Source organism: Homarus americanus, unplaced genomic scaffold (genome assembly GCF_018991925.1).
Source record: "Homarus americanus isolate GMGI-L3 unplaced genomic scaffold, GMGI_Hamer_2.0 scaffold6317, whole genome shotgun sequence".
Classification (NCBI taxonomy): Eukaryota; Metazoa; Arthropoda; class Malacostraca; order Decapoda; family Nephropidae; genus Homarus; species Homarus americanus.
In genome coordinates this window covers 3,369,418-3,394,147 of record NW_024730668.1, presented here as the reverse complement: position 1 = coordinate 3,394,147, position 24,730 = coordinate 3,369,418, and the positions used below count along the sequence as shown (strand labels likewise).

The window sequence follows — 24,730 nt, the reverse complement described above, 5'->3', positions numbered from 1 at the left end:
CCATCACAACCCACCACCACCACCGCCCTCACAGCAACAGACGACCACCCGTGAGGCCCAACCGAGCCAGCCAGCCCAATGGACACTCTAAAGGAAGACGTCACCTTAACTTCTCACACACATCTTAATTCACATCGCTGTTTCTCTTATTATTATCAGTCCAGTGGTTCAAAGTATGGCCGTTCGAGATGGTCTACAGTGAAGCAAATAATGGCTGATATCTGTGTTGTAAGTGATGGAACATAGAAGAAGGAAAAGGGATCATGTGTAAATGGGAAATTATTGTAAGCCTTTAAGCTAACACGTTCACCTATCACCTCTTTCTTGTGATCTTCCGAGCGAAAAGATCAGTCACACAGTTGCCAAATGGTCGATAATTAGATCACCGCCATTCATCGCTTGTATTATAAACCCGTATAACGCTTATTTGTCTCTCTTCTCTCTCTGTTACGTTATTTTCAAGAAATAGTATAAACCGCTAACACAAGTATACGCCAAGAAGTCACGTTTGTGAAGCGCTTTCATTCAAATGTTTATGACCTATTGAAAAAGAGACCTTGGAAAACTCGGCCCAGCACCTTCCAGTTCCCCGGGTTACCCACAATGCCTCGCTCACACCCATGGAATTGGCGGGAAGTGAGCTGATTGGCCAGTGAATGGTCTTCATATAACCTTCATTCGAAACGTTTCAATTACATATACAAGAATGCTATCGTGTTTATCTCTCCCTCTTCCATCCCGTAGTTATAACGCCCAATGTTTTAAGATAAAGTTTCTAAGTAAATATATTTCGTAAAATTTTTGGTATTATAAGATAAAAACATTTTAGATTAGTATTCCTAAGATGTAGTGGCGAGCACGCTTCCAGACACGGCTTGCCCGTGGAGTTCGTGCCTGAGCCCAGCGGGTAGGGATGGCTGGGCAGGAGGGCAGGGGAGCCAGTGAATGGACAGAAGAATAATTACATCAACCTTCCTTAAACATCTATTCATGCATCATTTTGATAATCACCGTTCCTACATAATATCTTGTCTATTGTCCTTTTATTACACCCGAATTAGTATTTCAAACCAGAATAAACTGTTAAAAATAAATAGTTCACCCACTTCGTAATGCCGGCGCTGCCTGGCATATATCTCACAGTTGGAAATCGAGAGTGACACCAAACTTAACGGCCGGTCCTCAGTTACCGAGATACTGCTGCCGCGGTGCTTGAATTTGTTTCTGTGTATAAAGTCTCTCTCTTAAGATTTATTGCTGACCATTAATGTATTTGCTAACCTAAGATACGTGTCTAACGATCTTAGGGATACAGTACATTGCTTTGTTTTACAGATAATATATACTGTTTAGTGTAACAACTAATCTTGTGTTCTCTGATCAAACACCTGAGCCGGTGAAGCACGTTTAACACATAAGAACAACTTGAGCACAAACGAGAACCTTGACTAGTGTGTAATAGTTGTTGGCTAGTGTACGTGTACCTTCGTCTACAGAGGCTCTCCAGTACATACACACAGATAGTTTTAATAAAAATCGAAAATAATTATAAAGTAAAAGAAAAACACATACCTACAGAACGGTACACGATAAACCTATCAGTTAAAGTTGATATATTTAGTACATATAAGCAGAATATCGTTTACTAAGAATAGTTTAATTGTTATCACTATCTAATATGCTACAGGACTAGGCGTGTGTGTGTTTGTGTGTGTGCTCTGTGCAGCCGAAACGGCACAATCGTTTTTTAATAATTATATGCATAGAAGCTCCAGGGTAAGGATCGACCTGACACGATTTCCACACTAGACGTCTGCCGCTATCACCTACCTATCTAGATCAAGGTTACAGTCGACCCCAACACCGTTGTTGTGTTGACGCGTCCCAAGCATATACCTTGCCCTTCTCCCCCAACCCCGAACCTGCCATGAGCTTCGTCTGGCCTCACTATGAACCGTTTGCTGAGGTATTTTCGCCTGTGGGGATCAAGGTGTGTAATGGCTGACATGAGGTGGGTCAGGTGAGAGGAAAGAGGGGGTTTGTCGGGGTTATGGGGGAGGTGGTCTTGTGGGGTGATGAGGGGTGGTCTTGTGGGGTGATGGGGGAGACGGATGACAAACATAGCCTTTGTCCCTCGAGGTGAAATATATTAACCCATTGCCTTGAAGTATATACACATGCTCACAAAATCACTTAAACTAATTAAATATTATGAAATATACCAGAATACTGTATTTCGTTTCAACATTACACTATATTAAATGATTTTCCAAGTGTCAGCTGTAGCCATTATCGGATCACCTTAGCTCAAAGTAATATGTTTGGTAATTTTTTCCAGCTCTCTTCCTCAGTAATAAGAATTATTATTATTATTATTATTATTATTATTATTATTATTATTATTAGTAGTAGTAGTAGTAGTAGTAGTAGTAGTAGTAGTAGTATTAGTATTATTTACCACCTTAACACTACTTGCGGAATGAGGTTAGGTTAGGTTAAATTCAACTCCATTAAAAACTTCACATTGAAACAAATACATTCATAAATAATAAGATAAAATATGTAAACAGGGTAGATGTAAATAAGTGTGGGGGCGTCATCCCAGACTGAGTTACCAAGGGTGGACTACTTAAATAATGCTCCTGGGCGGGTGGTGCCACTAACACCCATATAATGTAGGTTGGCTTGTTGCCATGGCCCTCATACAGGCTTTTACATCCGGGTCTTTGTTTACATTATTCATTATACATCTTAAGAGCGTCTGACTATCCCCATTTCTCATTGATATATTGTTAAGTAAAGGTTAAGAAAAAATAGTTATTATAATCTTCAGTTATCGTGTAAAAATGTTTAATAAATTATAAAATATGAAATGTGGATAATATATATAAAATGATTTTTAGAAACGTACAGTAGTGTCGTGTCAACTCAATTAAGATCGTTGATGTAACTCGGAAATAAAATACAATAAAGTGAAAAGGTTCGACTGACGATAGACGTTGAGTCCCTTTACCCCTTGTGTTCCTTTATGTCTGCAGGCGATTTAGCAAAATATCAAACTAAATGTAGGACATTTTTTATAGAACAAGTTGTAACAAAATTATACACCGCAACATATGGTAACACAGCAAATTACACGTTAAATATGAAGCAAATTGGATACGTTGTTGCTGAGATACCATCCAGAACACCAATTACAAAAAGCAGAGCAAGACCACTTAAGCTTCCCCATACAAGTGATTATCAAATTAAAAAAAGAAAACCCACTGCAATACATCGTTGTGTGTGTTAGCGGTAGATTAAGTGGTAAAAACTCGTAGATGAAGGGCGCGATAGTGGCCGTGTAAAGACCTAAGTAGCGAGCCGGGTGAAGGGTCTAACTGTGGAGTAGGGTGACATACACTACAATATTGAAATACCCAGTCAGCAGTAACCGTCCCTCCTCCCACAACAAACCGGCCATTACCATCCTTGGCCAGACGGTGCCGGGGTGGTGATCGTGCTCTCCATGCAAATTGGACCCCCCCTCTCTCCCTACCCCTCCCCACTGTGTTCCAGGCTCCTCACCCTCTGTCTCCTTATTTTTTTCGACTCAACCTTACCCTAATACACACCTCATCCCATCCTCACACCCTTTACTCCCTCCCAACACCCTTTATCCCCCTCCCAGCACCCTTTATTCCCTCCCAGCACCCTTTATCCCCTCCTCAATTACCCTAATCCCTTAACTAGAGCCTCTTTCCCCTTTCAACACCCTCCTGCGTCCCCATCCAAGTCAGCACAAGACACTGTTTCTTCTTCCACACACACACACACTCAGAGGGAGCGCTATCAAGGCACATACATATATACATACATATAATGGTTGCCCCTAGTGTAACGAGGATAGCCGGCCCAAGGACCACCTAAGTTATGTTATGTTATGTTATGCTATGTTATGCTATGTTAGGTTAGGTTAAGTAATCTTGACGTGAAGTAAGCTGTGTTTATTTTGATATTACAAAGATTTTTTTTTATTGCAACTTGACGGCCGAGGTTACAAGAGTCCTAGATTAAAATATATATATATATATATACGATAGAAAACAAGAACATCAACCCAAGTCCTTTATATCAAACCTTTATATAATTAATTCACAAAAGAGAGATAATAAAAGTGAATTAAATCAGTAAAACACAGGAACAGGAAACGAAAGAGAAAGCGAAGGATGTCATGAATAATTTTGAGGAGGAACAAAGGTCAATTAAACAAAGATGTGGGAGGTTAGACAGTGGACGTCTATATGAGAGACAGTGAGAGACAGAGGACCCACCCAGGAGACAGTGAGAGACAGAGGACCCATCTAGAAGACAGTGAGAGACAGAGGACCCACTCAGGAGACAGTGAGAGACAGAGGACCCACTCAGGAGACAGTGAGAGACAGAGGACCCATCTAGAAGACAGTGAGAGACAGAGGACCTACCTAGGAGACAGTGAGAGACAGAGGACCCACCTAGGAGACAGAGAACCTACCTAGGAGACAGTGAGAAACCCCGCGAGACTGACTCACCTAATCTGTCGGACACGGAATTCATCATCAGCTCATCACTCTTACCTGTGAAAGAAAAAAACACACGATTATTTACTACATGGTAACTCAGAGGGGGAAGATGCCATCACTCGCACGTATATAAAAAAAAAACTGAATCGTAAAATAGACTCAGTTTTTTCTTTAATATTCACTAATTCATTAAAAAAGTTTATTTATTATAAGAAGGTAATTTGTTTTGTATTTATATATAGTTGCTTAAATATAAATTGATACATACATACATACATAGTGTGTGTGTGTGTGTGTGTGTGTGTGTGTGTGTGTGTGTGTGTGTACGCAGCGGATGTTGTGGCTGTGACTGACTGCGTGCGCGAATATTAATGTCTCGTGAATTCATTTGGTTATATAATTATCTACTGGATGGAGAGACACAAAGGAGGAGATGCAGTCAGTCATTTCCAGTCATTCACCCTTCATACAGTCACCCTACCTTCACACAGTCACTCACCCATACACAGTAATTCCCAGTCACCGACCATCACCACCCAGTCACCCACCGCTAGCACCCACTCACTCACTCACAGTCACACCCAGTCACTCCACCACAAACCCTGGCATCAGCTTTACACCACAGCGGAACCAATTATAACAGTCAGGTGGATTCGAGCCGTGTCACCTGAGCCTGACGCGGCAGGTGTACCCGGCGCCCCACCCATCACCCAAGTCACCCTCATGAACTTCCTTCTGAGGGAAAAAATACGATGGAAAAACTTACAAGAACACCTTGAAAGAAAGACCCTACTGGTACTGCATGAGACGGACGTACACCTTGTGGAGTGAGGGTACGCCAGGCGGTGATCTTTGCTTGCACTGTCTTATCATCAGAGACTAAAGAGTGGATACTGTGGTAATTTCGTCTTTCGTTTTTGACTCCATTGTTATGCCTGTGTGTTTTTTTTATGGTCTTCTGGGTATTTTGTATTCGATCTAATATCCTGTTTGGTATTTAATTAATATCAATAGTACATGTGCGTCTCTACAGAAGGTAAAGTATATTTGGAATTCTAAAGGTTCATCAAAACTTTCTTTCCTCACGATGGGTTACAAGCTATAGAGGAGAGAGAGAGAGAGGAGGAGAGAGAGAGAGAGAGAGAGAGAGAGGAGAGAGAGAGGAGAGAGAGAGAGAGAGAGAGAGAGAGAGAGAAAGAGGAGAGAGAGAAGTACAGGTGGTGGTGGTGGTGGTTGTAATGAAAAAAACATGAGTCTCTTCACGCATTCTGAACCTAGAACCTGAACCCCACACCCAGTCAGCCCTCCACGCCTCAGAGATAAGGTAGGATTACTAGCCTGCCCCTCTTTCTCACCCTCTCTGTCTCTCTTACCCTCTCTTACCCGCCTTTCTTCTCCCTCCCTCTCACTGCTCCACATTTCTCTCTCTCTCTCTCTCTCTCTCTCGTCTGATCGCCTGATAATCTATCTCATGCATCTCTGACTATCTCATTCTCTATCTTTCCCTCTGTTTCCTCACCTGCTGACGCTCCTTCACCGTCATACTCCCTCCCTTCCTGTCTCACTTCCCGGTTCTCACACTTTCCCATTATCATACTCCGTCTCCTTTGCCGTGACGTTCATTCCCCTCTCCACCCCCCACTCCAACCCTCGCCATAAATCCCATCTCACTAGACATCTCTCTACCTCATGGCTATTTAAGACATTGTACAGCTTATATCATCACTTTCCTTTTTATGTTTTTAATGCCCAGCCCCCTACGAGAGATGACAACAATTGACATGTCTCATAAGGATACGCGACCAACCAGTTGATTCGTGTAAACAAAGCAACATGAAAAGGTGGAGACAGCCACGTTTTCCTTTCCGTGACGAAAATAGTTCCCCCTCGTGTTACTGTCTTTAGCCACGGTGTAGAACTCTGCGTGCCTTTGACCATTAACATACCTTTAGCATTCCATGTTAATTAACCAATTTCTCTATCTCTGTAATAATTTACTTTAACCTACTTCCTTGAGAGCGATGATACTGAGGTCGGTACATAAATGAGATACGAACGATAACTTCCACGAAGACATTTCACAGTTCTCTAAGGACAGAAATGAAGTGATAATTTACGGACATTACATATTTCTAACATTAAAGCCAAAATTGTAACACTGAATAGAGGACAATGTGATCAATCTGATTGGGAAAATATTACTGACGAAAATATAGCCCCAATAATCAAACGGGTGGGGTCGGGTGTTAGGGAGTCCGTGTGAGTGTGGCTCGGGGTATCTGGCTCATCTCAGCCGTCTCCCTCAATAATTTGTTACCGCCCGGGCGTCTTCCCCAAGCAACGCAACCCCTTTGTTTTGTCTCTCTGTATCGTGTAGCCTCGTCCTTCCTCGTTTATCATGGAGAAACTTTTTATATACAAAACCGCCTACAAGTGTTATCGCTCGGTGGCTGCCAAACACCACCACCACGAAGAACACCTACCCGAGAGTAAACATGCTTCTCGACAGTAACATGTTCACCACTGTGTCTCAAGGGTTATGTCCAGCACACGGCAGAGGATGAAAATAAAACTTTAACGTGCAATAAACGTCGTGAATAAACAGTGGCGAATTGAGGAAGCTTGTATGTAAAGGGGTTTTATGGAGGGAGGGGGGTGGGGGGGGCGTTCAAGGCAACACAGTCTACGGTCACTACACTCCACGTTGTAAACCAGAGTGTAGACTGACGGTGTACTGTAGAATCTCAAACATACTAATGATAATTTTCCCTCTAACTGTAGATCGAGAGACATCCAGTTACATGTAGAGTCTCTGTGTAATTTCGACGCTAATACTGCCTACCATCTTTGTGTCGTTGGTCAGGGGAGAAAATATAAGTTCTCGTATCCTCAGGTGGGGAAGATGAACTTAGGAATCTTTAAGAACTTAGGTACAGTTTTTACCACGTATGGCAGAGACAGATGGTTTAGTGTTATTTTTTTAGGCTTATATTATTGTTGTTCATTATTAAACTGTCTTATTCTTTATGGTGCCGTTATATGTTCCTTCAGGTATTATATTAATGTTATGTTTTCTACTTTTTACAAATGTTATTCAGTGATATTTAATTGTGTCTTTTCTCATTCTACAAAATCGAAAGGTGATGGGCGTCGCCACCCCGTCAGCACGTTGCCTCCCCGTCAGCACCTCATCTCTCCGTCAACACGTCACTTCCCCTTCCCACAACATGACTTACTGACCAGTCACAGACCATCATTAGTCAGCTCACCATGTAAACAACTAAACACAGACAGGTGAGATAGGACAGGTATATTTACACTAATTAACGAAAATGTCTCCGAGTCAATTAAGGTTTTTGCATCTAGCTGGCGGGTGTATGGTTTGCATCAAGCTGGCGGGGGTATGGTTTGTATCAAGCTGGAGGGTGTATGGTTTGCATCAAGCTGGCGGATGTATGGTTCGCATCAAGCTTGTGGAAGTAAGGTTATGCCATTCTAACCTCAGACCGGATAATTATTATCAACTAGCTAGACACTGTTCTTGAGGTGCTGATTTGCGTCCGACATTGTTCCCTCCTAACACCACTTTCGGGAATGCAAGAAAAAAACATCAATCATAAATTCGTCTGCTTAACATTGATCATAAATCCGTCTGCTTAACATCAATCATAAATTTGTCTGCTTAACATCAATCATAAATTCGTCTGCTTAACATCAATCATAAATTCGCCTGCTTAACATTGATCATAAATTCGTCTGCTTAACATCAATCATAAATTCGTCTGCTTAACATCAATCATAAATTCGTCTGCTTAACATCAATCATAAATTTGTCTGCTTAACATTGGTCATAGATCCTTTTGTGTCTCCTCTGTTTGATTTACATGTATAAGAACGGTAATGTAAGTATGTGATGTATATTAATCAATGTTGTTTGTTTTTCATATGTATATTTTACAGACCCGTCAACCAATTCAAAGGCCGTAAATAATACCAACAAACTAACTTACAGGAGGTCTCACACACACACACACACACACATACACACACACACACACACACACACACACACACAAACACACACCACGATGACCAAATGACGATACATTTTTAATCGTGTCATTTTTATAGGAGTACTCTACACGATGGAACAGGGTGAGGGAGGGAAGGGTAAGGGAGGGAGGGAGGGAGGGAGAGAGATGGGTAAGGGTGAAGGATCGAATGGGAAGAACACTCTGTACTCCTTGTTATCAGATCTTGGATAATAAAAGGTTCTCTCTGGTTCAAGGCCCCACGAATTATTCTTCCCTTATTATGTCTTCATATCCTCTCCTTGGCTGAGTTAACTTCATACCTTTGTTTTCTTTGGGGTATTTTCACCAGTTGTTGGATAGGGATGATGAGGTTCAAATCCCTGTAATGTTTTGGTTATTTGGAATGGGGAGAATACGTTGCCATATTGAGACGATTAAGGCAACTGTCTCTTTCTGTCTGTCTGTCTCTCTGTCTGTAGCCTAATCTAACACAGTAAGATCGTTTTGGTTAGGGTAGTTCTCTCGTGTCACCAGCTGGAGTATACCTGCCGTTAAGCCCTCCTCAACCACGGGGCTCGTCGTCTTCTCTCGTTTCCTCCGTCCTCGCTCTGTATGAGACCCTCCCTTAATCTCCTGCGGAAACTAGACCCCGTCATTTGGCCACAGGGATGAGCTCTCGGGGGTTTATTTACATTATTCACATATCTGGGGATTTTCACACACTTTATCACTTTACGTTTGAGGTTTTATAATTATATTTTTTTTTTAAACCCATTGAGGACTATGTTTTAAGATATGGCTGTTTAAAGACGAAGATGTAATCCTCACAAGGTTTAATTATCTTTCTCAGAAGGTTAAATTATCGTCATTAATGGGTTAAGAGTCGAGGGGAACGCAAGAGACACAAACATACATTCATAACAAACTCAAAAAAGTGTCGAATTGATACTCGAGCCTGGGAGACCATCACTCAACACTGTGACGCTTAGGGAAGTACAGCACGAGAGGATGAAATAGCCTCCCAGGTTGATCGACTACAGGTATACGGAGAAGCAGACAAACTCTAACTTCGGAAACACTCTACCGCCGCCCTCTCCTGCCCAAGATGTGGTCCATTACACATGCAACCTCTGTGGACGACTCTGCCGATCCAGTATTGATATCTCGAACCACCTCTAAGTTTATTAACAAAGGTGACACCATTAAAAAAATATGCTTGATGATCTCCATGCTTGACTCCGAGAGAGAGAGAGAGAGAGAGAGAGAGAGAGAGAGAGAGAGAGAGAGAGAGAGAGAGAGAGAGAGAGAGTGCACTGTCAAGCGTAACATTCCTTGTATTCTGTCTTTGTCACCAAACTTCACTTTTTCTTCGTCTTTTTAATCAGTGACTTTGAGGAATTATATTTTTAGCAGCGTCAGCAGCTCTATGTGTCAGTCATTCACTCACCCATTCCGTGACCGAGAAGAAAATTATTTATACTCAAAGATGAAGGGAGGAGACGAGACGGAATTACACGTATTTTGCAGTGTTTTAAAATAATAAATAAAGAGTTGATATGAAGAGAGATTAGGAAGAAGCGTTGGTAAATAGAGTGAAAGAGAAGTGGGAAATGGTAAGGTTAAAAAAAGAAAGTGAGAGAGAGAGAGAGAGAGAGATCATTATCCCGCCACACAGTACACGGTCAATACTCCCGTCATATGATATGCTAATATTTACATGTCGACATGAAGCCCATAACAACATCGCCCCACCATTCACCACACCCCTGGCCGCTCTGTGATTCACCCCGGACGTAAACAAACACCCATCTACCGCACCCCCACCCCCTTTCACCTACTTTGTTTGCCGTACTGATGGTCAGACCAGGGATTCAAAATTGGCAGAAATATACTTCTCACCCTGATGTTTAATTTTATGACTAATAATGAAGAACGTATGTAAATAGTTCACTTATGGCTCAAAGAAAACGGCCCAAAATTACGCGGGGAGACTGATGTAATAACGAGGGAAGTTAAATAATTTCTCCTACAGTTAGGTTTTGTTAGAAGGAAGAAATGAAGGATTCCTGGGAGGATCTGCGAAGCTATTTCTTAATTTGTTAGTCTTTGTTCTGTGACTTTCCTGGTGGGTGGTCGTGGGTGGCTGATGGGTGGTCGTGGGTGGGAGAAGGGTGTTTAGGGTGGGTGTTGGGGGGTAATCACTAGGCGTCGGTAATACTTAAAGGTCAGGAAATTTGAGGGCGTGAATAAGGGTACAGGGATGGGCGGTGGTGGGATGAGGAGAGGAAAAAGCTGTGGGCGTGTCGAAGAGAGGGACTCGTGGGAACAACAACAAAGGGAAAATAGCTGCTTGGTGGTGGTGGTGATGAGATGGTGTGGTGGTGATGAGATGGAGTGGTGGTGGTGGTGGTGATGAGAATGGTGGTGCGGCGAGGGGGGGGGGATTACTGTAGTGAAGGTGACGGTAATAGTGAAAGGAGTGTTGGTGATGGTGGTGAGGAGAATAATGGAGTGGAGGCTGAACACGAAGTACCAGAGCTGAATTTAGAGTTTAAGTCAATTATTAAATAGTTTATGTACTGATGGGCACTTAAAAAAAAAACACACACACACACACACACGCACACACACTCTTACTCGAGTTTGGTAAGCTGTGCGCGTGTGAGATTAAACACGTGTGTGTATGTTGTGCGTGCGTGTCCCAGATTGCGTTCGTGTGTGTGTGTGTGTGTGTACAGAGGAACAGCTGTGAAAATAATGGTAGGCAGAGCAGGGGCGGGCGGGCAGGACAGCTGTGCTTTTACCAGACCAACAAACACCTCGGTCATATGGGAGCTTGTGTCAACTTGTTCCTCAGTCCAGGGGCCGATGTTTACTGCGTTAATTTATACTAATAACAAACTCACCTTTGTCCAAGAACACAGTAAACAAACATTATAACCAACCCAACTGTCAATTAGAATAATAAATCCCATTACAATAGTTTAGACGTCTCTTTGTCTGTCTGTCTGTCTCTTTACTTGTTAAATAATTTATCAACGCATATTCCAATACCACGTTTAATCTATCGGCATATAACTTCAATATTTTCTGTGTCAACATCGTTCATTAGTCATTACGTAAGAATAGAGTGGGAGGTGCGAGTGGGGTAAGGCTGAGAGTGAGAGATGCGTGGACAAAACCTTACTGAAGTCCACTACCACCAAAGTCCCTCACGTCCACTGAAGTCCACCCACGGTAAAGCTCGTCGGAAACAGATTCTACCATAACAGACCTGCCATTGACTAAGTTGGTTGTGGCGCCCGAAGACTAGGAAGGCAGGAGGAGGAGGAGGAGGAGGGGGATAGGAGGAGGAGGGGGATAGGAGGAGGAGGAGGAGGGGTTGGTGCAAGACAGACGGCCTCGACAAGGTAGCGAGACCCATCGAGGCTGCCACACCTCCCGTCACCCTGAGGAGAGACAATGAACACTTACTTCATGGTAGTCGCTTCGGTGACAACACAACACACACACTATTGCTCTGTGTGTGTGTGTGTGTGTGTGTGTGTGTGTGTGTGTGTGTGTGTGTGTGTGGGAGAGTTGGGCGAGCATGGGTTATAGTGAGTATGCTGAGAAGGGATTGTTGTGGGTGGGATGGGTAAACAAGATTTAAAATGAGCATGAACAAAAAAGATGAGGTGTGTGGCTGGAGGATGTACGAGTGTGGGTGCACAGGTGTGTGGGTGTACAGGTGTGTGGGTGTACAGGTGTGTGAGTGTACAGGAGTGTGGGTGTACACTGTACAGGTGTGTGGGTGTACAGGAGTGTGGGTGTACACTGTACAGGTGTGTGGGTGTACAGGAGTGTGGGTGTACACTGTACAGGTGTGTAAAAGAAGCAGGAGTGTGTGTACAGGTGTGTGTGTACAGGTGCAGGGGTGTTGAGAGAGTGTGTGTACACTGTACAGGTGTGTGTACAGGAGGTGGTGTACACTGTACAGGTGTGTGGGTGGTATAGGAGTGGGTAAAGCACTGCATGTGTGTGTAAAGGTGTGTGTGTGTACAGGTGGGTGCACAGAGTGTGTGTACACTGTATAGGTGTGTGTGGGGTGTACAGGAGTGTGGGTGACACTGTATATGTGTGGGTGCACAGATGGACAGAGGGGATGACAGGGTGCAGACAGGTACAGTGTGGGGTGTACAGGTGTGGGGTGCATAGTGTGGGGGTATGTGGGGTGTAGCAGAAGGGCAGGTGGGGTGCATAGGTGTGGGGTATAGGTGTTAAAGTACAGGTGTAAATACAGGTGTGGGGGTGTACAGGTGTGGGGGAGTACAGGTGTGGGGGTGTACAGGTGTGGGGGTGTACAGGTGTGGGGGAGTACAGGTGTGGGGGTGTACAGGTGTGGGGGTGTACAGGTGTTGGGGTGTGTAGGTGTGGGGGTATAGCGGGTGAGAGTATTCCGGACAAAAGCATTTACCTGAGAGTGGTACTGAGCTGTAATACCCTGCGAAGGACCAGTGCTCGCTGGTTCACAACACTCGAACACTTTCTCACAAATTACGTTCACTCACAAAGACCGTGAGATAAAGCGTTCGTGTTGCATCGCTTCCGACCTTGTCTCTGGGACGGTACTAAACTGAAGGTCTAATAACATGCCGTTATATTAAAACATTTTACCGTACCCAAGATCTCAGCTGACTGCCAATGCCGTTTTGACACTGCCGCTGGCTGGAGGTTCAGGAGCTAAGGCCCAAACACTCATAAGGCTTGATTGGCTCATGAGACACTTGTTTCTTCGATCTCTCTCTTGTGATTCTAATGACACGGGTTTGTATCCCAATGACAAGACACAGTCATACTCGAGGGTGTGTGTGTGTATGTGTGTGTTATAACAGTACCACACACACACACACACACACGCACACACACACACACACACACACGCACACACACACACACACACACACACAAACACACACTTTTTTTTACTACAGTACCTTGACTAGAAGACATTTTACCCTTTAGGAAAAAAAAATCCTCTCGGGGACTGAAGATAAATGAAGACACTGACAACATAACAAACACAAAACACAACAGGTAATTAATACATACTTGTACCCGATGATTCTGAACACCTTGAAGCAAAAATGACCGCAGAGAACAATTCTAACAAAATGAGTGTCTCTTGTTGCAGGTTGCAGCATCACATCCAGTCACCCAACAAACAGGTGGGTGAATGCAACTAACCTTTCACGTAACCAACTAAAGCAAGCTCTTGATGCTGACAATTGCTTATACTGTTTTTCCCGCCTTTCTTTTTCTACCAGCATATATAATTGCATATTTCCTCGCCATATTGGGTAGCGCGGGTTACACAAGACCTAGCACAGAAGACAGCAGTTGGTAATTTAGCGGTGTGGTGGCTGTGTGTGAATCAAAGAGCGCCGGTAAGGAACACAACATGGCCGCTCCATTAGCAATAAGCGGTGACATCATGCTTAGCGTTCCTCTCTAATATGTGGACATCGAAGGTGGTAGATGGTGGCAGCGGCAAAGGGTAGATGTCAGGCTGCAGATTATGATGGCAGCGGCACATATGGAAAACAGACAGACAGACAGACACAGACAGACAGACACAGAAAGACAGACAGTTCACTTGGTTATAACCTCGACAAGACGACTTCTTCTATTGGACCTTTTTTTCAAGACCCAAGAACAAAAAATGGATAATAAAATTCCCTCGATTACGTCATGGCTCTACAGTGTCGAATAAATCCCAGTAATCTACTCAAGTCGATTACCGTACTCGACACACGCTTGAAGGTAAAAGGCACGGAAGATGAGTATAATAGTCGAAAAGACACGTGACCTCGAGAGATAAAAGGATGACACCCGGAGCCCGTCACAGGTCAGAGGTCATTGGATGAGCTCCTGTAAGGTGAGGTTATTAGAACAATTTGCAAATGAGAAAATGAGCTGTGTTTTGAGTCTCGCCTTCACCTGACGTCATTAAGATTCACTTTCCCAGAACATTTGATTGCTGGCGGCGCCTGATTCACTCTCACTCACTCAGTGTTCGGGAGGTTTTTCTGAGGAGCAATTATTCTTTCGTTGAAATTTCGTCGGTCTGTTAAGAGAGAGGAACTTTCGCTTTATTGAGTACTCTGTGTGTGTGTGTGTGTGTGTGTGTGTTGCCATATGACTACACACACACTGATTCATAGCATGACCTTACTGTTACGTATATATGACCATAGAAACTGCTGCGTGTACACACACACACACACACACACACACACACACACACACACACACACACACACACACACACACACTTTTAATCATTTGAGATTTGAGATATAAAATCTTTTATTCTGCTTAGTCACTTACGTCTTATCTTATTATATGAGAAAAAAACAACACCGAGGAAAATCACCATGTTGTTACTTAATTACCATCATTATTATGCTAGTTTATGTGTTCATATATTCTTCACTATAAAATAAGCCTCAATTTCTCTTATTTTTGTTTACCAAGGATGTAATCTCGCGGCGACGAGATACTATTAACATAATTAAGCAACTCATCAGGATTTTAATCTAATAATGTCGAGGTAAAAATACAGATTAGTCTTTTGTAATATATGCTGCGTATAGTGACGACTGTGTTCATTTACCGAAGCTTACCATGAAGATCGTCACAGAAAATGGTGGTTTCCCATTCTCATTTACTGTATTTTTAGGGCATCCTTAAGCATTACGAACTCGTTACAATACTCTATACAGCGGAGTTACCTGAGCATATTGATTTTTGTAGTCTTCTGTAGATTCAGATATTGAATAAATTACAGGATTATGAAATTTATATCAAAATTCATTACATTAGCACTAAAAATTATGCCAATTTCGGTGTTGTTAATGAGTCATTTAAATACGGTATTAAAATTACACTATTATTTAAATGTTGAATAATTTATCTTCTTTAGTCGTTTTATGAAAGTCCGACATATCCGACTCGTATATTTGTAACACATACACGTAGGAAAAACAAATAAGAGCACCAATAGAATGAGACATCCCCCCTTAAACCTCCAACCACTACCAATACAACAACACAACATTGTCATCACACTGCTATCCTCATCCTCACTCTACCATCACTACCATAACATTGTCATCCTCCCACCACTACCACCATCACCACAACCACCACACAACACTGCCATCACAATATTATTCTCATCCTCACCCTCCCACCACCATCACCACCAATACACCACACATCCTCCCACTATCGGCCTCCTCCTCTTCCTCACTACCCCTGTCAGGCAAATGATCGTATCTCTTATCGCAGATACCCTCTCCTCTCATAATGCCAAACTTTAGCTGAGAGTCAAGGAGAGGGAAAGAGACGGAAGTAGAGAGGCAGGGAAGGGTAGGTGATGGGGAAATAGGAGTAGGGAAACAGGATATAGGATGAAATAGAAGATAGGGAAGTAGAGGAGGGAGGAGTAGACTTAACTCTTCTTTTTGGCAGTTAATACCACATCAATTCCACAAAACAGTAAGTCTTAACCACCCTCTATATACGAAGACTAAATCCCCTAACATTATAAAAAGACTAATTCCTACGAAACTGAAATGTAGCAAGACTTTATTATCTTACGACTATGCTAAGACTTAATCCTGTTGATCACACTTAGGCTCATTCTCCTATACAATTACAATCTAAGATTATATTCCCTGTTACTATACATTAAGAATAAATTCTCCCCAGTCCATACACTAAGACAGACACAATCAACTCACACTTAATAACAGGCATTCAGGAGTCAGCAGCTGAGGTGTAGTGACCCATAGCGCGTAAGTCCGGAACAGCAGCAGCGAGGCAGAAGGGAACAGCAATAGTGAGTCACAAATAGCAAGAGTAAGTCAGAAACAATCAGCAGGTCCACCAAGAAACCCAAGAAGAGGCGGTCAACACACACACACACACACACAACCTCAGGCGGGTGTAGGCGTGGGTCGGGAGCGGCAGGTGGGCGTTTACAGCAGCAGCAGCCGTGACAGACGGTGAGACAATGAGCAGAGAACTCTAACGAGGTCCTGGGAGAAGGCACATGTGTCTCTGTCAAGTCGTTCGTCACTTGAAGCCGCGGCCCGACACCACCACCCTCTCTTTGATGATCGTTCTAATGGCGAAGTGCTTTTTTCGTAAACACCGAAGAAATGCAGTGGGTAACCACGTTACTGAGAAAAAAGGTGTACAGTTCGTCGAATCTCATTAAAGCTGTTGAAAATACATCGTTTGTGCTTATTCACGCTATCAACTAGACGACTGAGAACTCGTTTGCATTCACCGAAAACGAGATGCGGTCACTTGAGACAAAAGAAAACTGTCTGGTGTTGTTGGCTTGTCTAGTGTATCTCACCGTCTTGGTCTTAATTACCACGCCCATTATCTGGTTTGCATGCTAATTGCCACAGTTCCTGATCTAATAGTTTGTAACTGATTAACTTAACTCCTTGTACTTAACGAGCCCCATTACCTGATACAGGTGAGCTATATATGGCCGACAGCTTATGAACTATTGTAAATTTCACCCGTCTGAGGGCTCCTATGGCACACAAGACCCGCCACCCCTACAGGCTCCTCGGCACTGATACCTTATGCAGCTGAGATACAGAGTATGACACGTACATGCAGGGGACCGTACCGGGGGTGGCCAGCACGTTAAGTATGCACTACAACACTGCGGTACATAATACAAGGATGACTCTCCCAGCACCCACAGCCTTACCGTCTGGGCTGCTCGCTTCTTCCCTCGCTACCTTAACTTCACTTTGTGTGGCCTTCCAGCGTAACAATATGTGATGTCTCTCTCTGCTGATGTTTCTCTCTCCTTTTCTCTTTTTTTTTAAGCCACAATTAAGAGATGGTGCTCAATATAGTGCGCAATACAACTGCTGCTCAGGACAATTATGTGCGAGTTATGACCCAGGTAACGAGCGCCGGACGACTGTTAAACACGATACCTTTTGCCATGCCGTTATCTTACGTCACTGAAAACGTTTGATAACTTGGCAGATATCGTGAGTTGCAGCCCCACGTTGACCACACCCGAGCACGCTCCTCCAGGTCATTACACCGGGATGATTTACTGAAATATCCTCCTAACTATATATTATCCTGGATTCCTCTCGAGTCCTCTCCATCCTGAAGGTGTTTCGCCTCAGAGACTCCTAAGATATTCGCTTCACGCAGACCAAGAGGGTAAGATAAGGATAAGAATACAAGATAATGATATATTTTACATTTACGGCTAAAGTTCCTATCCTCAAAACCTTCTCTTAAGATATACTTGTTTATCGCCTTCAAAAACATGGATGTATACGGTGTCGGTAATGGAAATAAGGTTAGGTTAGGTTAGGTTAGGTTAGGTTAGGGCAGACCAGGTTGGGTTTACTTGGTTCATTTTACCTATTTTAAAAGAACAAAATTATCACACCGCCGCCATGATGGATACAAGACGATGACCCTACATGACCTTGAATTATTATTTCCATTACCAATTTCTCTCCTTCTGACCCTGAACACCGACGGGTTATAAACAAGTTTTATCTAAGAAGAAAAATTCGTCCTAAGATTAATTCAGCAGTGGCGGTAAAGTAAACTAACACCGAAAACCATTACACTTCTCCTAAACCAAAATAAGAATTTAACATCAAAAGTAATCATCCTATAAGAGAGAAATAAGCCATGATAAAGGGAGGGAGAGAGGGAGATAGGAGAGATAGGCGACATAATGAAGAAAAAAACACAAAAAGGAATGAGGACAGAATGATAATAAACACACATAAAGATAACATCATCTAGCACACACACACACACATACACACTTACATGACAACCAACTCCCACACCTGAAGGGGATTCCGACCACGGAGACGTTGCGCTATTCTCATTCTCCTCGCTGTCGTCTTCCCTTCGTTACAGAATGCCGAACAGCTCATTCCTTCGCCTCTCTCGGGACTTAAATGGCACCGCCAGTTATGAATGACTAAATATAAAATACAAAAAACTGCTGAGATAACTAGCCCACGTTTCTCCCTGGCAGTTGTCGGTCCATTCTTAAGATCAGGTTTGGTGATTATGTTGAGTCTTCACGATAATGCTTCATTGAGGTGGTGCTCCGGCCCCTGTGTCAGCAAAGGTGTGTGAAATTTTAAAATGGGCTGAGATATGAGAGTCGACCTTAGCTCATAATAGGCAGGCAGAGAAAGTCCCATTAATATCCTCTCTTTCTCACCCAACTGATTAATGTCACTGTGCTGAGCTTGTCCATTACTCTGCTAGCACTATGGTATAAAGTACTGTATTGTATTCACTTACTTGATCTCACTGGCCGCTGTCCTTTTCCGTTTTAGAGTACAACATTATTTATATGTTTGCTTCTTTGTCTTTCTCTTGTACCAGAGGAATGGGAGTACCTTGCCTTGTGATATTTACTATTACTGGATGATACTCTCTCTCTCTCTCTCTCTCTCTCTCTCTCTCTCTCATCATTAAGGTAACACTCACCTGAGGCAGGACTCCTGACACTGGGGCGAGTTTAGGTGGTCCTCGACACAGCTCCAGCTCCTCGTAGATGTGTTCGCGGGAGTCCACCACCGCGACACTGTTCCTCTGCCGCCCCCGGGAGCACCCCAGAGGGCCCAGGGGCGCTCCAGCGTGGACTGACCCCGCCGACCCCATGCCTGAAGACGGTGGCCTGCTGATACGGAGGATAAGGTGCGGTGAGAAAGAGGGAAAGATCAAGCATAGTCATTAAACACGGGTTCTAATTAATGTCAAAAACATGTAAAAGTATGTAATAGTTTAGTTAGGTTAGGTTAGGTTAAATGTAGCTGGTCAGGTTCGGTTGATTCGCTTTAAATGATGGTTTGTGAGGGTACACGCGCGATACCAGCTGAAAACTTGATTCTATTTTCAATTAAGTGAACACTGAGATTTCCAAACGGTGATGACAGATACACGAATAAAATATTTGAAACCTTTTTTTTTAGGTGAGGTGAAAACTTGATGAAAAAAAAAGTGCATTACAAGTAAACTATTACCATAACACCTTAAAAACAATATTAAGTCAACCTGTGTTATTATATCTGAATTGTCAATTTATCAACATCTATTCACGAGAGAATGCTTAAATTTTCATCTTCAGTTCCAACGACAATATCTTGATTATCTTCACTGAACTTACATCAACAACAGTATATCTGACAGACCTCGACAACACTAACGACACATTACTTCAGCCTTCACACACCACCATACTGGCCTACAAGGTGAAGAAACAAACAACTCCCCTCCTAACACCAAATAAATTAACCAGATGTGATGACAAATTTAATCAATATTCTTCACAGATGTTGGAAAGATTCTTTTTTTTGGGGGGGGGAAGGGTTGGAAAAAAAAGTGAAAAATCTTTATAAAAAACACAAGTGGATCATCTACAGCTCCCGGGGCAACACGTACTGGGTCCCTGAGTAATTTATGGAGCTGGGAACAAAGCCTAAAGGGCGACTAAGAATCATCTACCAAAAACCTAAACCTAGACTTGATTTATTGAAGTCAAATGCCCTCCAGCCACACAACCAGCAAGAAGCTCAGCCAACTTGCCTCCTCTCCTGTGGTCCACTCTGCTGCTCCGGCCATCATTACTGACCCAACAACAACAACAACAAAAAAGTACTGGATTACCCCGGAAGGTGAACGAGTACAAACAACTTTTAACTGAAGACAGGTGACGCTTGTAGGTGAAAACAAGAGACATCAGAAAAGAAGGTAAATGTTAACACCCCAATAAGCAATATAATAATCGGTGATGTATATGAGTTTTTTAATGCTGTATTGGCTGGGAAACTCGGAATTGCCAGAGTTTGTTTTGGATGTCCGTAACTACAGTATCACCTACACTATGTCCATTACACTATCTACACTACCACCTTTTCTTTATCTACATTACATCCAGGTGACTGTCATCTCTACTACACCCACTACACTATCATCTTTAGGTGTGGGTGACCCAATCTAGACATCTTTTAATGAGGAGCTCGACCTTTCGGGGTAGAGGAGAGGTCGTCCCCTGTGGTACCAACTCCTTCGGGACACATCTCAAAACAAACAAACAAACACACAAACAACTCCCAGACAGTCAGTAATCACCCAGAGATATGATGGACGAAGATCACACACCCTGATGTATCTGCCACGACTACAGCAGGAGGGAACGACCTGACTGAACCTTAAATGGTGGTGAAGAAGGTGATGGTGTCTTTCAGTACTAGCCAGACAACAACAACAATACTAAGATAACTTAAAGAGTCACTAAATTATTACCTAAGAAATATAACAAAATAGATTACAACGACTTAACTAATCTACATAAGTGACGTAAAAAAATGACATATTAAACGTGTATGATGGCAAACTAAAGCAAAGTTGAAGACCTCTCTGGTGGGCTGTACTATATATCATACTTGTATTTAAGGTCACCACAAACAGGAACCATGACAAAGGTTATATAAAGAGGGAAAAAATAATTAGGTCAAGCACAACAGAACAAGTTTTGACAGCCTCCAGCAAGAACGGGAACAAACAAGGAAACAAGCAAACGGCAGCGGTAATCAACGACTGCGAGTAATATAAAGAAGGAAAATAACAATAATAATATTCTTAGATCTTGTGTGTGTGTGTGTGTGTGTGTGTGTGTGTGTGTGTGTGTGTCACTAAATAGGGATACTCGACGATTAAGTTTTAAAACTCAACTGCACACCTTTTTAATAGGGGTAAACTTTTTGTTTTTATTGCTACAACTTCGTATGAATTAATTCACAGATGGTAAAATATGCTGTTTCATATAAGACGTCGTTTACCATCATCTGATAGCGAAGGTTAGGTTAGGTTATATATAAATCAATTCACTATATGTATTATGCTTATCTACATAATTGTCTAAGCCCAGTAAGAAGTTTAAAGGAAATGATATACAGATAAGTTATCACTATGTAATGTAGTGTGACATACACCAAGTGATCACAAATGATCTTCCTTATTTCAAACATCTATAATGGAAAAAAATATCAAAACTACTCTTTACATCTGGATTTGTGTAAAAAAAATCAGGCTTTTGTTCAACCAACACCAACAGCAACTTTGTAAAATTTGAGAGAAAAAATAAGTGAGTCAGTTAGAAGAGTTCCAGTATGATGCGCCACAAAATGTAAGGTGGGAAACAGAATATCGCATTGGTGTCTACAGAACTAGAGAAGAAGCTCATATAGAACTTCTATCGCTTTTCTAGTTCATTTTTAGCATAACTTTTATTTTGCTGTAGCTTTGTTAATTTTATTCATAACAATTATTTAAAATCAGATTATCATTTGCAATTACTCATATCTAGGTAGTGAGGATGAGCGAGATATATTCCTTTGAGTAACATAAGTTAATCCAATAAAATTACATGAGTTAATCCCTTGAATACAATGACTTAATACCTTGAGCCTGATGCATTGTGTAAACTAAACTCGTCTGATGAGTATGTTATCTTAACCCCTTGAGTATGATAACATCCCTTGAGGAGGATGAATTAACCCCATGAGTACAATGATTTAACCCCATGAGTAGGATGATTTAACCCCATGAGTAAGATGTCGTGACTTTCAATACGATGATCTTTTTATACTCAAGTGGTTACGACAATTTATTCATCTCTTCCATTCTCTACGACTGGACGAGGATACATTTGCTCTCGTGGTTCGTATTCATGTCCACATTGTTGGGTAGTTTTCGTGGATTCTCTCTATCCCCCCCCCCTCTCTCTCTCTCTTCTCCCTCCTTCCTTATTTTCCTTTCTCCCTTTTCCCTTCCTCTTCTTCTCCGAACATTTTTCCCTCCCACTCTTCCTCCCTTCTTTCCTCTCTCCCTCTTCACTCCTCTCTCCATTCCTTCTTTCCTCTCTACCTCCCTTCTCTCCCCTCTCCCTCCCTCCTCCCTCACAAAACGCCCTTGAAGTCTCACCTTCTGGGCAGGGGTCTGAGTGGCGGAGGTCGCTGGCTGTGGATAGTGGGTGTGAGCCTTACAGACGAGGGCGTCAATCTGGAAGGCAGGGCAGGCCGTGCTATTGGCGTGGTTCTCTGCGAGGGTGTGGCTATTGGCGTGGTTCTCTGCGAAGGTGTAGCCGTGGGCGTAGTTCTCTGCGAGGGTGTGGCTACTGTGGGCGTAGTTCTGGCCGTAGGGGTTGTTATTGGGGTGGTTCTAATGGTAGAGGGTAAGATGATAGTGGTTCTGCAAGACGGTGTAGCCGTGGGCGTGGTTCTGGCTATAGGCGTAGTTACGGATATGTTTCTCGCAGTGGGTGTGACGCGGACGGTGGTGACGGTGGGCTGACGGGCGACGGGCTGACCTGGCGTCACCAACACTGAGGAGAGAGGCGGGAAGACTTGATCAAAAAACAAACGACGAAAAAAACCTACCCACGTGTAAGCCTCTACCTTGGCTCTACACCTGCTGCGACACCTGTCTTGACCTATACATGTTAAACGACCTTATCTGATCAACAAGCTACAACACCTGCCTCCCCTCCCTACTTATAACGCAACACCTACCCTGAAGTACACATGTTTCTACACCTGTTTCACTCAGTAAGGAGAGAGAGAGAGAGAGAGAGAGAGAGAGAGAGAGAGAGAGAGAGAGAGAGAGAGAGAGAGAGAGAGAGAGAGAGAGAGAGAGAGAGAGAGAGAGAGAGAGAGAGAGAGAGAGAATAGGAGAGAGAGAGAGAGAGAGAGAGAGAGAGAGAGAGAGAGAGAGAGAGAGAGAGAGAGAGAGAGAGAGAGAGAGAGAGAGAGAGAGAGAGAGAGAGAGAGAGATTTACACACATTTGGCATCGTAAACTATAATTCATAATTCTAACTTTATTATCAGATATTGCAGGTAATTTCCTATCTATTTCATTACATAAAATTAATGGAAAATTCTAAATAAATGAATAAAAGTCATGCTACCAATATAATATTTCTACGACTTGACATATAACTTGTCTACACACACACACACACACACACACACACACACACACATAAATTAAACCTAATATTACCCACTAAACTCACTCACCCCTTGAGTACCATGTCCTAACCCTATGACAATTATGACACTTGATTACTACCTAAAAACATTACTAATAAGTATGAATACCTCGAATAATAATGTCTTAACACTATCAATACTATAACTACACTATAACTACCCTGAGTACTATAATATTGTACTCAAGGGTTCTATCTTTTATGAGGTACTGTATAGGCAAAATAAAAGAGGACGTGTTTCCCTTTAAGAGGCCTACAGGAGTACTCACCGCGAGTGTTGGAGGGAACGTGTAGAGGTTTGGGTCGCTGTTGCTGCTGATGTTGAAGGAGGAGCTCACGGGCGTGGTGCTTCTCGCGGGCGTGATGCTGCTGGAGCTCCCTGGTGGGTGTGGGCGTAGGCGAGTTGTCAGACTCCGAGGACCCGCGGGTCTCGTTGCCACTGTCTGACCGAGACGCCATCCTCTATCGGCGACGGTGTTGCCTGTAGGGGACAAGAAGGAGAGGTTTAGTTGTGTGGCTAGAAGGGCAGGTAGGTTGTGGGGGCGAGGCAGGTATGGGGGGTACGAGGTAGGTAGAGGGAGGACGAGATAGGTAAGGGGAAGACGAGGTAGGTAGGGGGTGCACAGTGGGTGGTAGGGAAGTTATACGGGGAGGGTGTCAGGTAGGGGTATGACAAAAACAAATTACAGGTACTCCTCATAGGTGTCAAGAGCTACAGGTAAATACAGCCGAAACAAATGTCAACACTCATGAAAAGTATTTTAAGATCCATTGAATAAGAACACTTGAAGCTACAAATAGTCCAGAGATCATGGGAAGGTGTTGACTGTTTCAACACTGATACCACAACATGGAAGAGAAAGAGTTTGTTTACAGATTAATATTGGCGTCACACACACACACACACACACACACACACACACACACACACACACACACACACACACACACACACACCAATATGAGTATTGTATATCGACAAATATATTTTGTTCTTAGATTTTAAAGATGAACTGCTGCACAAAACTAT

General features: G+C 42.9%; 1 protein-coding gene across 3 annotated transcripts in view; it reads right to left on the bottom strand.

Annotated features, from left to right (window-relative positions):
- LOC121867179 (putative uncharacterized protein DDB_G0271606) overlaps nt 1–24,730 on the bottom strand; it is a 183,416-nt gene that overhangs the window by 70,471 nt on the left and 88,215 nt on the right. For 2 of the 3 annotated variants that reach the window (XM_042366968.1, XM_042366970.1), the window contains exons 2-4: nt 23,970–24,181; nt 22,634–23,033; nt 19,136–19,328 (exon numbers count right to left, since the gene is read on the bottom strand). In XM_042366968.1, the coding sequence (XP_042222902.1) occupies nt 19,136–19,328; nt 22,634–23,033; nt 23,970–24,159 (783 nt within the window). In that variant the 5' untranslated portion in view covers nt 24,160–24,181. The remainder of the gene's footprint in view (nt 1–19,135; nt 19,329–22,633; nt 23,034–23,969; nt 24,182–24,730) is intronic. The other variant, XM_042366969.1, reaches the window with a different exon arrangement.